The sequence below is a fragment of the Phoca vitulina genome, unplaced genomic scaffold (assembly GCF_004348235.1).
Source record: "Phoca vitulina isolate PV1807 unplaced genomic scaffold, GSC_HSeal_1.0 scaffold68, whole genome shotgun sequence".
NCBI lineage: Eukaryota > Metazoa > Chordata > Mammalia > Carnivora > Phocidae > Phoca > Phoca vitulina.
In genome coordinates, this window is record NW_022589771.1 from 6,482,616 (window position 1) to 6,496,265 (window position 13,650).

Consider the following 13,650-nt stretch of genomic DNA (forward strand, 5'->3'; position numbering starts at 1 on the left):
ACGGTGTCTGTGAGAAATGAAGTGTGTCCTCCCGTGCGCTCTGTCAGCGGCCCGGGCACAGCTGAGAAGGATCTACATGCTGTGGGGACCCTGGGACACACTGGCAGACGTCATTTGAAGAACTTCACCCAACGGCATGGGCTCTCGTCTAGGAGGCCCTTTTCATGGTATTTCTTATAAGAAAAGCGGGACTTCTGAGTGTATAGTCAAGTGCCCAGAACAACGTAAAGAGAGTTTTTTCTACTGACCAAGTATCTGCATTATAATATACGACTTCCTAATACCGAGTTTGTAACATTTCAGAAAAGAGTAGTTGTGCACATCAATGACTCTTCTGGCTTTCTTTATTCAAAAATAAAACAGGCACAAAAAAAACAGAACTAAAATGTCCAATGTCACCTGAAATAGCAGGTTCACCAAAAGGTTTAAAGGTAAACTTGCATTTTAGGGTATTAATTATAATTACTAGAGAGAGAATGAATTGTTTTTCAAAACCTGTATCTCAGGAAAATGCTGACCAATGGAGCAGGTGGTTATTTCATCCCCTTTGTGCAGGGGAACCCACAGGTCTCAAAAGTCTCCCGAGCAGCAGAAGCCGCTCGAAGACGGCCCTCTTCCAGGTACAGGACAGGGGCCTTTCCAGAAGGATGGAGTCTTCCTCAGGCTGCCCCTTGGCCAGGCTAACCAGCCACCCACAGGTACTTTCGCTTCCAGGGGAAAGTTGTATGGATACATATGCATTCACGTCCCTCTCGAGGCACTCACGTTCTACCATCTATAACAGATGGCGCACGGTGATGGTTTTGGAACACAAAGTGGGGGCCTGGGGGAGGGGAAAGGACACACCAAGCGCCCCTACGCATCACGCTCCAGGGCGCGGAGGTCCTCCAGGAGTTCCTGGGCCACGGTCTGCAGGTGAGGGTTGCGGCTCTTGGCCATGGCCAGGATGCGCTTCAGGGGCAGGGAGCTCTGGAACTCGGAGGCCGACTTGGAGAAGACTTCTGGCTCCAGGACCACAGACTGGACGAGTCGCAGTGCATGAAGACACACCTCTGTGTCTGGGTCTGGGGGAGAGAGGGAACGCTTCTGGTTAGAATGAGACTCTACAGGAACAGTGGCAAAGTCTATCCCTCAAGAGCTCTCGGCCTTTCTGAATGACAGGTCTGACTGTTCAGTAACTACCAGCTGACTGAGAAACAGTGTCACTTCTTGAGGTAAAAGCTTAGCTCGTAAGAGTGACGCAACAAAACTCAATGACCACTGATTTAGTGACATCCATCTTCAAATATTACTCACAATCAGATAATTTTAAGATGCTGAACTAAAAACATGAGGCCTTCACGTTGTTCGCTCCAACTCCGTCCACACAGGATTGCTTTAAGCAGCAAGCGCACAGTCCTCAGGGGACATGTATGGGTGCGGCAGCTCTCAGGGCCCCCAGGCCCCCGGAGTCACAGGCTGCAGGACGCACAGTGTGCCATGTCCCTGAGGAGTCCCTCCAGAGTTACAGAACCTGGTGCCCTGCACGCGCGGTGGCACCACTGAAACACAGCTAGACACAGACAGTCCAACGCAAAGCTACACTCTAAACTAGGAGGGACCCAACTCTCCTCACTACTTACTCTTCCCTAGGGGAGACTCTAGTACGCCATCGATCCACTTCTTGATCGAATGTCATAATTCCAACCAGGCTCAAAATCGGTACCTCTTCCTTAGCACTACACTTAAACCTTTTAAGAAGTGAGTAGGATTGCAAGAGCAGACTAAGTAAGTCCTCAGTGAGAACTGCCACACACTAAGGCTGCCCAGAGGCTCCTGCTGTTGACCCAGGGCCCCCAGGGCCCAGTGAAGACTGCTGCACTCTGTCCAGGAGGGAGGGCAGGACATCCTGGGCCTGGATCATTAGAATCCTCCTACTTTGGGGGAGGAGGGGGCAACTTTCCCCAGTATGGGCCTGCCAAAGACCTGGTGCAGAGTGTGGCTGCCACAGGGAGGAGGACAGGATCACCAGGAAGGCCCCACCACCCAGACAAAGATGGACAGGAGCTGGACCAAAACACCAAAGAACTCCCTTTGTCCTCCAGCATCAGCCCAGCAAACTTCCAGCAGCCAATAAGAGCAGTCTACAGCTGGGAAAGGAGCAAAAGGAAGGAAGGAAGGAGACCCCCCGAACACAGATGCAAAGGGAAGGCCAACATCTAAGGGTGGAACAGGGCACTGAGGAAGACTCTCGGGCAGCTCGGCCCTCACCCTCACTTAGCACAAGGAGAAGAGAGGGATTTGGAGCCTGTGGGTACACAGGAGGCAAGCACAGCAGCACCGAACCCACACCCGTCCCATCCCGCACGGACAGCCCGGCAAAAGAGGCTTGGCCATGTCCACAGGTGCACACCAGCTACCTCAGTCTCTGCTGCAGAGGCTGGCACACTACGGCCCAGGGACCAAACGGAGCCCAGGAAACATTTCTGTATAGGCTGTAAGCTGAGAGTGATTTTTACATTTTAAAGGGATAGTTTTTAAAAAAGAGAGGGGGGAGAAGAATATGCAGCAGAAACCATACATGGCCCTAAAGATATTTACTATCCAGCCCATTACAGAAAAAGTTTGCTCTATTGCCCTGCACACAATGTCTAACATTCAATCAGAAATTACAACAAAGCAAGGGAAACAAAAGGCCCACGGTAGAGTGATAAAGTAATCAACAGAGCCAGGCTCCGAGATGACCCAGCTACAGGAACAACCAGAAAAGGAATCTGAACTAAACAGGAGATGGGAAAGCACTGCTGTAGGGTTCCCACAGGACATCTGAAGCAGTGCAGTACTATTTAAAGATTAATTAAGGTTGTATTGTAAACCCTAGGGCAAATCATAAAAAAGTTCTTAAAGTGTAAATGAGAAGCCAGCAGTATCGATAAAACAGAATATTAAAATAATCCAACAACAAACAAAAAAAGAGGAAAAAAGAAACTGGAGATATTTTTGTATTTCTTTCTATATACATTAAATGAAAACAGTATAAACACACTGATTAGAAAACAGAGAATGCATAAAACAGCAAGACTTCACTATGCATTGCCCACAAGACACCCAAGATAAAGACAAAGGTTAAAAGTAAAAACAAATATTTAAAATATGCCAAACAAACACTACTTAAAAGAGGGCTACAGAGCCTATATTATTACTAAACAAAGTAGACTTCAGAACAAGAAATGTTACCAGGACTACGGAGTAACACTCCCTAATGATAGAGAGGTCAAGACAGTAAGAAGACATAACAGTCTCAATTATGTATGTACTGAATAACAGAGCTTCAAAAGACCAAAGCAAAATATGATAGAATTCTACAGGCAAATCGATTCACAATTAGAGTTGAAAACTTTAATGTTATTTCCATTATTGATTTTAAAAAGTAAGGAGAGAAAATCAGTAAAAACACAGAACCCATGAACAACACAAATTAATTGAGTTTAGCAAGGTCAGCATACAATGATCAATTGTATCCACATTTCAGTAAGGATACATTGGAAACAGAATGTGAATTGTGTAAGACTGATGAATCACAGATCTGTACCTCTGAAACAAGTCATACATTATATATTTAAAAAAAAAAAAAAGAAGATAGTAGGAAAGGAAAAATGAAGGGGGGGGGAAATCAGAGGGGGAGACGAACCATGAGAGACTATGGACTCTGAGAAACAAACTGAGGGTTCTAGAGAGGAGGGGGGTGGGGGGATGGGTTAGCCTGGTGATGGGTATTAAAGAGGGCACGTACTGCATGGAGCACTGGGTGTTATACACAAACAATGAATCGTGGAACACTACATCTAAAACTAATGATGTAATGTATGGGGATTAACATAACATAATAAAATAAGATTTAAAAAAAGAAAAAATATTTAAATATTTTCTATTTAAATAAATTCTTTATTAAGAAAAAAAAAGACTATCATTTACAATAGCACCAAAAACATAAAACATTTAGGTATAAATCTTATAAAATATGTGCACGTTTTGTATGCTAAAAACCATAAAACACTGATGTGAGAAAGTAAAGACAACCTAAGTAAATTGAGAGATATAACGTGCTTATGGACCAGAAGACCCAATATTGTTACGAGGTCAATCTACCCAGTGATCTACATACTTAGTGCAATCCCAATCAAAGTCCCATAAGCTTGTTTGTAGAAATCAACAAACTGATTCTCAAATTTATTTGGAAAAGTGAAGGAACTAGGACAGCCAAAACAATTTAGAAAAACAGTGAAAGACTCAGAGTACTTGATTTCAAAACTTACAGTCATCAAGACAGTGTGATACTGGTGAAGGGACAATCATAAAGATAAATGAAACAGGATTAGAGAACACTGGAACAGACCACAGTTTTGTAAAATCTCAACAAACATATAAATGCATTTTATATTTTTTTTAGAAATGCATTTTAATCGAAAAAAATAATAGCCTTTTCAGGTTGCCTGGCTGGATCCGTCAGTGGAGAGTGGGAATCTTGATCTCGGGGTTGTGAGTTAAAGCCCCACGCTGGGCATAGAGATTACTTTAATTAATTAATTAAAAAAAAAGATTCCTCAGGGCGCCTGGGCGGCCCAGTCACTTAAGTGTCCAACTCCTAGCTTCGGCTCAGCTCATGATTTCACGGGTGGTGAGAAAGAGCCCGGGTCAGGCTCCACACTCAGCGGGGAGTCTGCTGGGAGATTCTCTCCCTCTGCCCCTCTCCCCACATGCTCTCACTCTCCCTCTCTCTAAAATAAATAAATCGTAAAAAAAAAAAAAAAAAGATTCCTCAAGTAACTCATGGCTGCCTTAATGTTGATATTTCATCAAAAACTAAATACAGCCTTATCTTGACAAATAGCCAGACCTTCAAGATCCAGTACGCTCTACTTTCAGCAAACAGAAAGAAATGCCTTAGAAACTTACGTTATCTCTACCCCGCCCCTCCCTCCACAAACTTAAAAGTAGATAATCAGTCACTCCTCACCAACCCCAGTGCAACTCTTTTAGCCTATGGTCCCATCCCAGTGCTATAATGAAAGCATCTTTTTGCACCATAAAAAAATTAATTTTAAAAATAATAGCCTTTTCGGGGTGCCTGGGTGGCTCAGTCGTTGGGCGTCTGCCTTCGGCTCAGGTCATGATCCCGGGGTCCTGGGATCGAGCCCCGCGTCGGGCTCCCTGCTCAGCGGGAGGCCTGCTTCTTCCTCTCCCGCTCCCCCTGCTTGTGTTCCCTCTGTCGCTGTCTCTCTCTGTCAAATAAATAAATAAAGTCTTTAAAAAAATAAATAAATAAATAATAGCCTTTTCAAAAATCGGTGCTGGAAAAATTGAACACCCATATGTAAAAACAGAGAACTTGAATCCATACCTTGCCTCACATATAAAACTTACATTAAAATTAATAACAGACTTAAATGTAAAACCTAAAACACCAAGAACTTCTAGAAGAAAACAAGAGAAAATCTTCGTAACCTTGAGTTTGGTAAGAATTCCTTAGATATAAAACCAAAAGCACAATCCATACAAGAAAAAAAATGAATAAGCTCTATCAAAATTAAAGACATCTGCTCTTCAAAAGACATAGTTAGGAAATGAAAAGGTGAACCGGTAGGCCAGGAGAAAATACTTGTAAAACATGTATCAGATTTATAAAAAAACCCAACTGAATACAGAATATAAACTCAAAAATACTCAATAACAAACAACCCAATAAAAATTGTCAAAATATTGGAAAAGACAGATCTTTTCACGTGCTTACTTCCCATTTATGTCTCTTCTTTGGTTAAATGTATTTTCAAATAATTTATTCACAGTGTCTTTGCTCATAGTTGCCAAAATCTGGAAATAACCCAAACATCTTTCAACTGATGAACAGATCTAAAGAGACCACGGTATCTCCATAGAGTAAAAACATAAATAGCAATAAAAGAAATTAACAACTGATACACACAAAAACATGATGAATCTCGAATTATGCTGAGAAACAAGCTGGACTTTAAAATCTATACACATCACGATTGTTTCTATATGCCATTCTGGAAATGTCAAAACTACAGGAAGAGAAAAGAGATCTGCGGTTGCCAGGGCCTGGGGGTGAGGAGGGGATGATCACAAAGTGGCACAGAGAATATTCTGCGGTGATGAAACTGTCCTGTGTCTTGATTATGGCAGTGGTTACATGGTATATGCATGTCACAACTCACAGAACTCAGTACTAGTAAGTGGATTTCACTCTATGTAAAATTTTAACTCAATAAGCCTGACCTTTAAAAAAGGGAACAATTACATCTCGGACCCTCTTTCTTATTCCCTGCCCCTAGGCAATTGCTCTTTCCCTGGAGGACTGGTTATTTATCTTCTAAAGAATCTCTGGAGCAGGGACATGAGGCACAATTGAAGATGGAGGCTCTCTCTGGAAAACACATGAATTATGTGAAAACATACCCATAAATTCTAAGACACTCCCTCTTCCCTACTCTGTTTCCAGAGTTTATAGGCCTCTGCCCTACAGACAGGAGACTAGATGAGTCCTCTCCAGCCAATCTGAACCACCTAAGAGAAAACACCTAGCGGTGCTGACCTGCGGGTTCCCAGGGAATGGCTGAGCCAGCTCTCACTACAGTCAAGTTCCCAAGCCTCACCCACATGCTAGGGCTTCCAATCAGCATAAATCCCTCCCATTGTGTTTTCTAATGTAGGTAACATACAGTGTTATGTTAGTTTCAGGTGTACAATATAGTGATCCAACACTTTTTTACTCAGTGTTCATCACGATACGTGTACTCTTTAATCCCCATCACCTATCTCACCCATTCCCCCCACCCACTTTCCCTCTGTAGCTCCATCCACATCATTGCAAATGACAAGACTTCATTCTTTTTGGTGGCATTATATATATAATGCATTATATTTCATTATATATATCAGTAACATTTCATTATATACATATGCATTATATATGCATTTAATTATGTACACATATACACACACCACACATCTTTATCCATTCATCAGTCAATGGACACTTGGGCTGCTTCCATAGTTTGGCTATTGTAAATAATGCGGCTATAAACATAGGGGTGCCTGTATCCCTTTGAATTAGTGTTTTTGTATTTTGGGGGTAGATATCTAGTACCGCAATTACTGTTGTTTCTTGTGTTATTGATTCTAGCCATTCTGACAGGTGTGAGGTGGTATCTCATTGTGGTTTTGACTTGCATTTCCCTGATAATGAGTGATGTTAAGCATCTTTTCATGTGTGTTTTAGCCATTTGAAAGTCTTCTTTGGAGAACTCTGTGTTCATGTCTTCTGGCCATTTTTTAAATTGGATTACTTGGGTTTTGGGTGTTGAGTTGTATCAATTCTTTATGTATTTTGGATACTAAACCTTCACTGGATATGTCATTTGCAAATGTCTTCTCCCATTCTGTAGGTTGTCTTTTAGTTTTATTGATTGTTTCCTTGGCTGTGCAGAAGTTTTTTATCTTGATCAAGTCCCAATAATTTATTTTTGCTTTTATTTCCCTTGCTTCAGGAGATTTATCTAGAAAAATGTTGCTATGGCTGATGTCAGAGAAAGTACTGCATGTGCTCTCCTCTAGGATTTCTATGTTTTCAGGTCTCACATTTAGGTCTTTAATATATTTTGAATTTATTTTTGTGTATGGTGTAAGAAAGTGGTCTAGTTTCATTCTTTTGCATGTAGCTATCCACTTTTCCCAACACCATTTGTTGAAGAAACTGTCTTTTTCCCATTGCATATTCTTTACTCCTTAGTCAAAGATTAATTTACCATATAATTGTGGGTTTATTTCTGGGCTTTCTGTGGGTTTATTTCTGTTGTGTTGGTCTATGTGTCTGTTTTTGTTCCAGTACCACACTATTTTGATAACTACAGCTCTGTAATATAACTTAAAGTCTGGAATTGTGATACCTCCATATTTTTTTTTTTCTTTTTCAGGATTGCTTTGGCTATTCGGGGTCTTTCATGGTTCCATACAAATTTTAGGACTGTTCATTCTAGTTCTGTGAAAAATGCTATTGGTATTCTGATAGGGATTGCATTAAATTTGTAGATTGCTTTGGGTATATAGGCATTTTAACAATATCTGTTCTGATCCATGAGCATGGAATGTCTTTCCATTTCTTTGTGTCACCTTCAATTTCTTTCATCAATGTTTTATAGTTTTCAGAGTACAGATCTTTCACCTCTTTGGTTAAGTTTATTCCTAGGTATTTTATTACTTTTGGTACAACTGTAAATGGGATTGTTTTCTTAATTTCACTTTCTGCTGCTTCATTATTAGTGTATAGAAATGCAACATATTCCTCTTGTTGATCTTTGTATCCTGTGACTTTACTGAATTCATTTATCAGTTCTAGTAGTTTTTTGGTAGTCTTCAGGGTTTTCTATACAGAGTATCATGTCATCTGCAAATAGTGAAAGTTTTCCTAATCTTCCTTACCAATTTGCAGGACTTTTATTTCCTTTTGTTGTCTGATTGCTGTGGGTAGGACTTCGTACTATGTTAAATAAAAGTGATGGAAGTAGACATCCTTGTCTTGACCTTGACCTCAGGGGAAAAGCTCTCAGTTTTTCCCCACTGAATATGATGTTCACTGTGGGTTTTTCATATATGGCCTTTATTACGTTAAGGTATGTTCCCTCTAGACCTACTTTGTTGAGGGTTTCTATCATGAATGGGTGTTGTATTATAAATCTCACCCTTAAACATGAGAAGACAATGCCCATCACCAGACCCCTGAGAAAAAGATGGCCATCATTTTCAACAGAAACAAAAGGAGGGAAAAGAAAAGAGTGTGCAATGAGAAGAAAATTTTTAAAAAATATTAATACCTTCCTCAAAGAGATAAAAAGAAGTTATATCATCCATTAAGCAAGAATGAGATGTTATATTTTTTAATTCCAAAAAAAAAGGCAGTTAGAAATTAAATGTATGATAGTAGAGATGAAGATCTCAATAGGAAGGATGGAAAGTAAAGTTGAGGAAATCTCTCAAAAGTGGTGGTAAAAAAAAAACAAAGAGATGGAGAGTAGAAGAAAAAGAGGACTAGAATAGGAGGCTCAACATCCAAATAACAGTCCAAAAAGAAAAAACTGAGTCAACAGAGAAAGGAAATCACTCGATAATGATTCCATAATTCAAAATAATTGAAAAAAGATTACTAGAACTAAAAGACATAAGTTTCCAAACTGAAAGGGACTCTTTCAGTTTCCACCAAAATTAATAAAATATATATGTAATACACCAGACATATCAGCATAAAATTTCAGCTCAAAATATGAAACAAAGAGAAGATTCTATAAGCTTCTAGAGTGAAAAACAGATCACATACAAAGAGTTAGGAATCAAAACTGCTCAACATTGGACATTAGAAGATAAAGTAATAATGTATTCAAAATTCAGAAATAAAAAATAATTCTAACCTGGGATTCTATACCCAGCCAAACTATGACTATTATAGGTGAGGGTAAAATAAAGACAATCCAAACACATAATATCTCAAAAGTTCTGTCTCCCACACACCCATTCTCTGGAGACATGACAGGACTTGCTCCACCTAAACAAGGAAGTATACCAAGAGAGAAGACGACATGGGATACACAGACAGTATCAGGAAGGTCAACACACATGGAAGAAGAGAATCAGCTTGGTAGCGAATACAGACTAAGAGAAAGGTAATCAGCTTATTTACCAAAACTGTACAGGAGGAAAATAACACAGAACTTAGGTCTGTTCGGGCCACAGATTAGCAAATTCTGAGCTATAACTACTCAATTTATCTTTTAAAACAGTCATGAAAAACTTATTACTTGAGACAGAGAACATTCCTATAGATGGCTCAATTATGGGTTGGGAGATGAGTGAATCAAACAGAGTGAGAAAAGGCATTCACCTGACTCCAACACAAAAACAACGTAGATATGAAGATTATCTGATGAGAGTTCTTAAGCAGCCAATATAAAAGTTATTCAATGAGCAACTGCAACCTGCTGGAAGCAAATGAAAAAAAAAAGCCTCAGCAAAGAAATCAAAGATACAAAGAAGAACAAACGGGAAACATTAGAACTGAAAAATACAATGACCGAAATTAAAAACTTGATAAAGAAAGAATGGAAGGGACAGAGGAAAGATCAGTGAACTGGAAGATAGGACCACAGAAATTACCCAATCTGAATAACAGAGAGAAAAAAGACTGAGAAAAAATAAACAAAGCCCCTGGGTCCAATGGGACTGTAAAGAAGAGCTAACATTTGTATCATTGCAGGGCTGGAAAATACTCTAAGAAACAATGGCTGAGATTTTACCCTATTTGGCAGAACACAAACCTACAGATCCAAAAAGCTGAGCAAACTCAAATTGGGATACACCTCAAGAAATCTATGCCAAGACACATTATAGCCAAACTTCTGAAAGCCAAAAACAAAGAAAATAAATCTTGAAAGCTGCAAGAGAGAAATGACACGTTGCCCATGGGAGGAAAAACAATCCAGTGATACTGGATCTCTCACCAGAACCCACAGAGGCCAGAACAAAGTGACACAAGACTTTCCACATGTGAAAGAAAAGAATCATCAACCCAGAATCCTATACCCAGTGAAAATGTCCTTCAGAAATGAAGAGGAACTCCAGACATCCTCAGATGAAAGAAAATTAAGAAAATCTGTCACCAGCAGACTACTCTAACAGCAAGGCTACCCCACACAAAAATCTGTACAGGAACATTTGCTGCAGCACTGTTCAATAACAACCCGTTGAGAGTGTAGCTCAGCTGCTCCCTAAGATTGCTGCCTCACCATCCATTTCATTTGATCAAATGGCCTGAAGGGACTTGAAACCAATGGTAGCCTCTCAAGCACATGTGTGCCCTAGAAAACAGCCAACCGAGTCACAAGCAAACGTAAGTCCCTGGTAGGACTTCTCCCATAGCCCTGATGAAAAGTCCCCCGCCCCACCTCCCAGCATCTTCCCCTTATGTGTCTCTTAGATGAGTGCCCCGTGGGGCTTACCTGAGCCCCACTCTTCTGGTTTGAACTGACCAGTCCAGCCCTAGCCCAGGAACCCCAGAGTATTCCACCCACAGACCCGATAAAGGCACCTGGCCCACATCCTGCCTCCCTCTGTCTGCACTCTGTGTTCACCTCCCTGTGTGGCCCCTCAAGGTGTCCTCCAGGACCTCTTTTTCAATTCTTCTTGTGGTCTATTGTTGAACTGCAGCCCACCATCCAGCAACCTTTGCTCCACTTAATAAGTGTTAATTGGACAATTCATAACACAGCCCCAAAGTGGAAATAACCCAAATGTCCATCAAGTGATGAATGGATAAACAAAATGTGGTATATTTACACAATGGAACATTTGGCAATGAGAAGGAATGAAGTATTGATACACATTACAACACAGATGATCCGTGAAAACATGCTAAATGAAAGAACCTACAAAGTATACAATTCCAATTTTATGAATGGCCCAGATTAAAGTAAATCCATAGATATAGAAAGCAGATTAGCAGTTTCCAGGGGCTGGGTGAAGAGAATGGGGAGTGACTGCTAATGGGCATGGTGATTTCTACTAGTAGTGATGAAAATATTCTAAAATTAGATAGATGGTGGTCATGCTTGCACAACTCTGTGAACATACTAAAAACGACTGAATTATACACTATAAATAGTTGAATTTCATTGTTTATGAGTTACATCTGTTTTTAGAAAAAGAAGATTGGTAGGAAAATTGGCAAAATTCTAACGAGAGCTAAAGATGAGGTTCTAATAGTGTACCAATGTGGACTTCCTGTCTCAATAGCTAGTCTATGGTTACAGAAGGTGCTAACATTCGGGGAAGCAGGGTGAGCATCACCGAGTTATTTCCTCACCACATGGTGTGGGTGTCTCCGTGACCTTCTTTCAATATTTTTTTCTTTCTTTGTACAGTCTCACATGTACAACTTCTGCAACTTTTCCCTAAGTCTGAAAGAATAAACTGAAGAGGAAACTGCTAAAGTACATTCTCTAAACAGGAAAAAAGTGATAAATAATCTTGGAACACCAAGAAAAGATAAAGAATGAAAAGAATAAAAACAAGGATACATACAATAAACTCTGCTTCTTAATTATTATACAGAGTGTAAAATTATGTGAATAAAAACATTTTTCTTGGATGGTCTTGTCAAAATGAAGTTAAATTTTACATCAACTGCACAAATCTTACATGTACAATTCAAGAAGTTTTGACAAATGTATACACCCATATAAACCACAGTCCTAATGGGATACAGAACATTTCCATCACCACAAAGTTCCCTCATACCCCTTCCCTTCCAGTCAATCCTACCCTTACACAACCGATGTTCTGATTCCTATCAACACAGATTAGCTTTGCCTCTCCTTGAAAATCATTTATGTAGACCTCACTATTTTTCTAAGCACTATTTCATTATTAAAGCTCAGGCAACTCAAAACAAATGAAATAATATTCTGCTTGGTTTTTTTTCTACATTTGTATCAAGTTAGTCCCCTCCTGACATTCTGGGGATGTTTGCTTCTCATAAAGTCCTACTGAGCACTTAGATGGACAGGAAATCACGGCACCATACCCTGTTTCCTCCTAAACAGTACACAGATTTCTTTGTAAATGTTTTTACAGTTGGGAGTGAGGAGGATATGTGAGAGAGAAGTATGCTAGGAGAGCCACGAGCAGTGTGACTTCCCCGGGTGACATCCTCCACAGCTCTGAGCTCTCACGCCACTGGTGTCTGTCACAAACACCTCTGACAGGCACGCAGCTCACACAGTCACATCTGTCCCCAGCAGCAGCATCTGGAGGGAGCCGTGCCTGTAGTCAGGTTTGCGTAACGCATCACACCCACAACCAGCTCTGCAAGGTGTGCCGACCCTGTGCGCACTGCCCATGCTGGGCCGGTCACCGAGACAGAAGACTGACTGCTGGCCACAGACTCGGCGGCAGGCAACTTCCCTATTAATATCTGCAGGGATGTGGGGGAAAATCCAAACTGGAAGGTCAGGATGTAACCATATTTCAATAAGATCATAAGGAATTTTTAAATTGCATTTCTTTGAATACAAGCAGAACTGAAGTGTTCTACCCTGAAGCTGGTATGTGCTGACCCAGGTTCCTTAGAAAGAAGCCCCTGACAGGCACACTGTCCTTCCGACAGGAAGGAAGGTCTAAGAACTCCCCTTGCCCACCTTCCCCCTCGCTATCCCTTCCCATTCTCCAAACCTGCCCCATCATCAAGTTAGCTCTATGGGTCCCAAACTGGGTCCCCTGCACCCTAGTTCTCCAGATGGTGACAGGTGTCCTACTGGGCAGGGGAAGGAAGGACATGGCGAAACAGTACTCTGGGAATTAAGCTGTAGCTAATTAAGGACCAGAGGACAAGGACAGGTCACTGAGACCTCCACACACCCTGTATCCGATCTTGTCACGGGCACGGACGCCCAGTGCCATGCTTCTCAAACACAGGCATCCCACGGACACAAAGAGAACGCACCAGACCCAGCCCGGCGGATTTCCTGACGGCTGAACCGGCTCCTTAAAGCACAGCTCGCACACACACACGCTCACACACACACGCTCACACACACACGCTCACAC

At 41.1% G+C, this 13,650-nt stretch overlaps 1 protein-coding gene across 1 annotated transcript in view; it reads right to left on the reverse strand.

Moving 5' to 3' along the window:
* Nucleotides 1-322: 322 nt before the first annotated feature.
* Nucleotides 323-13,650, reverse strand: part of HSF2BP (heat shock transcription factor 2 binding protein) — a 98,204-nt gene continuing 84,876 nt past the window's right edge. Inside the window, exon 9 of the mRNA XM_032392574.1 lies at nucleotides 323-1,064. Coding sequence (XP_032248465.1) covers nucleotides 856-1,064 — 209 coding nt within the window. The 3' untranslated portion in view covers nucleotides 323-855. The remainder of the gene's footprint in view (nucleotides 1,065-13,650) is intronic.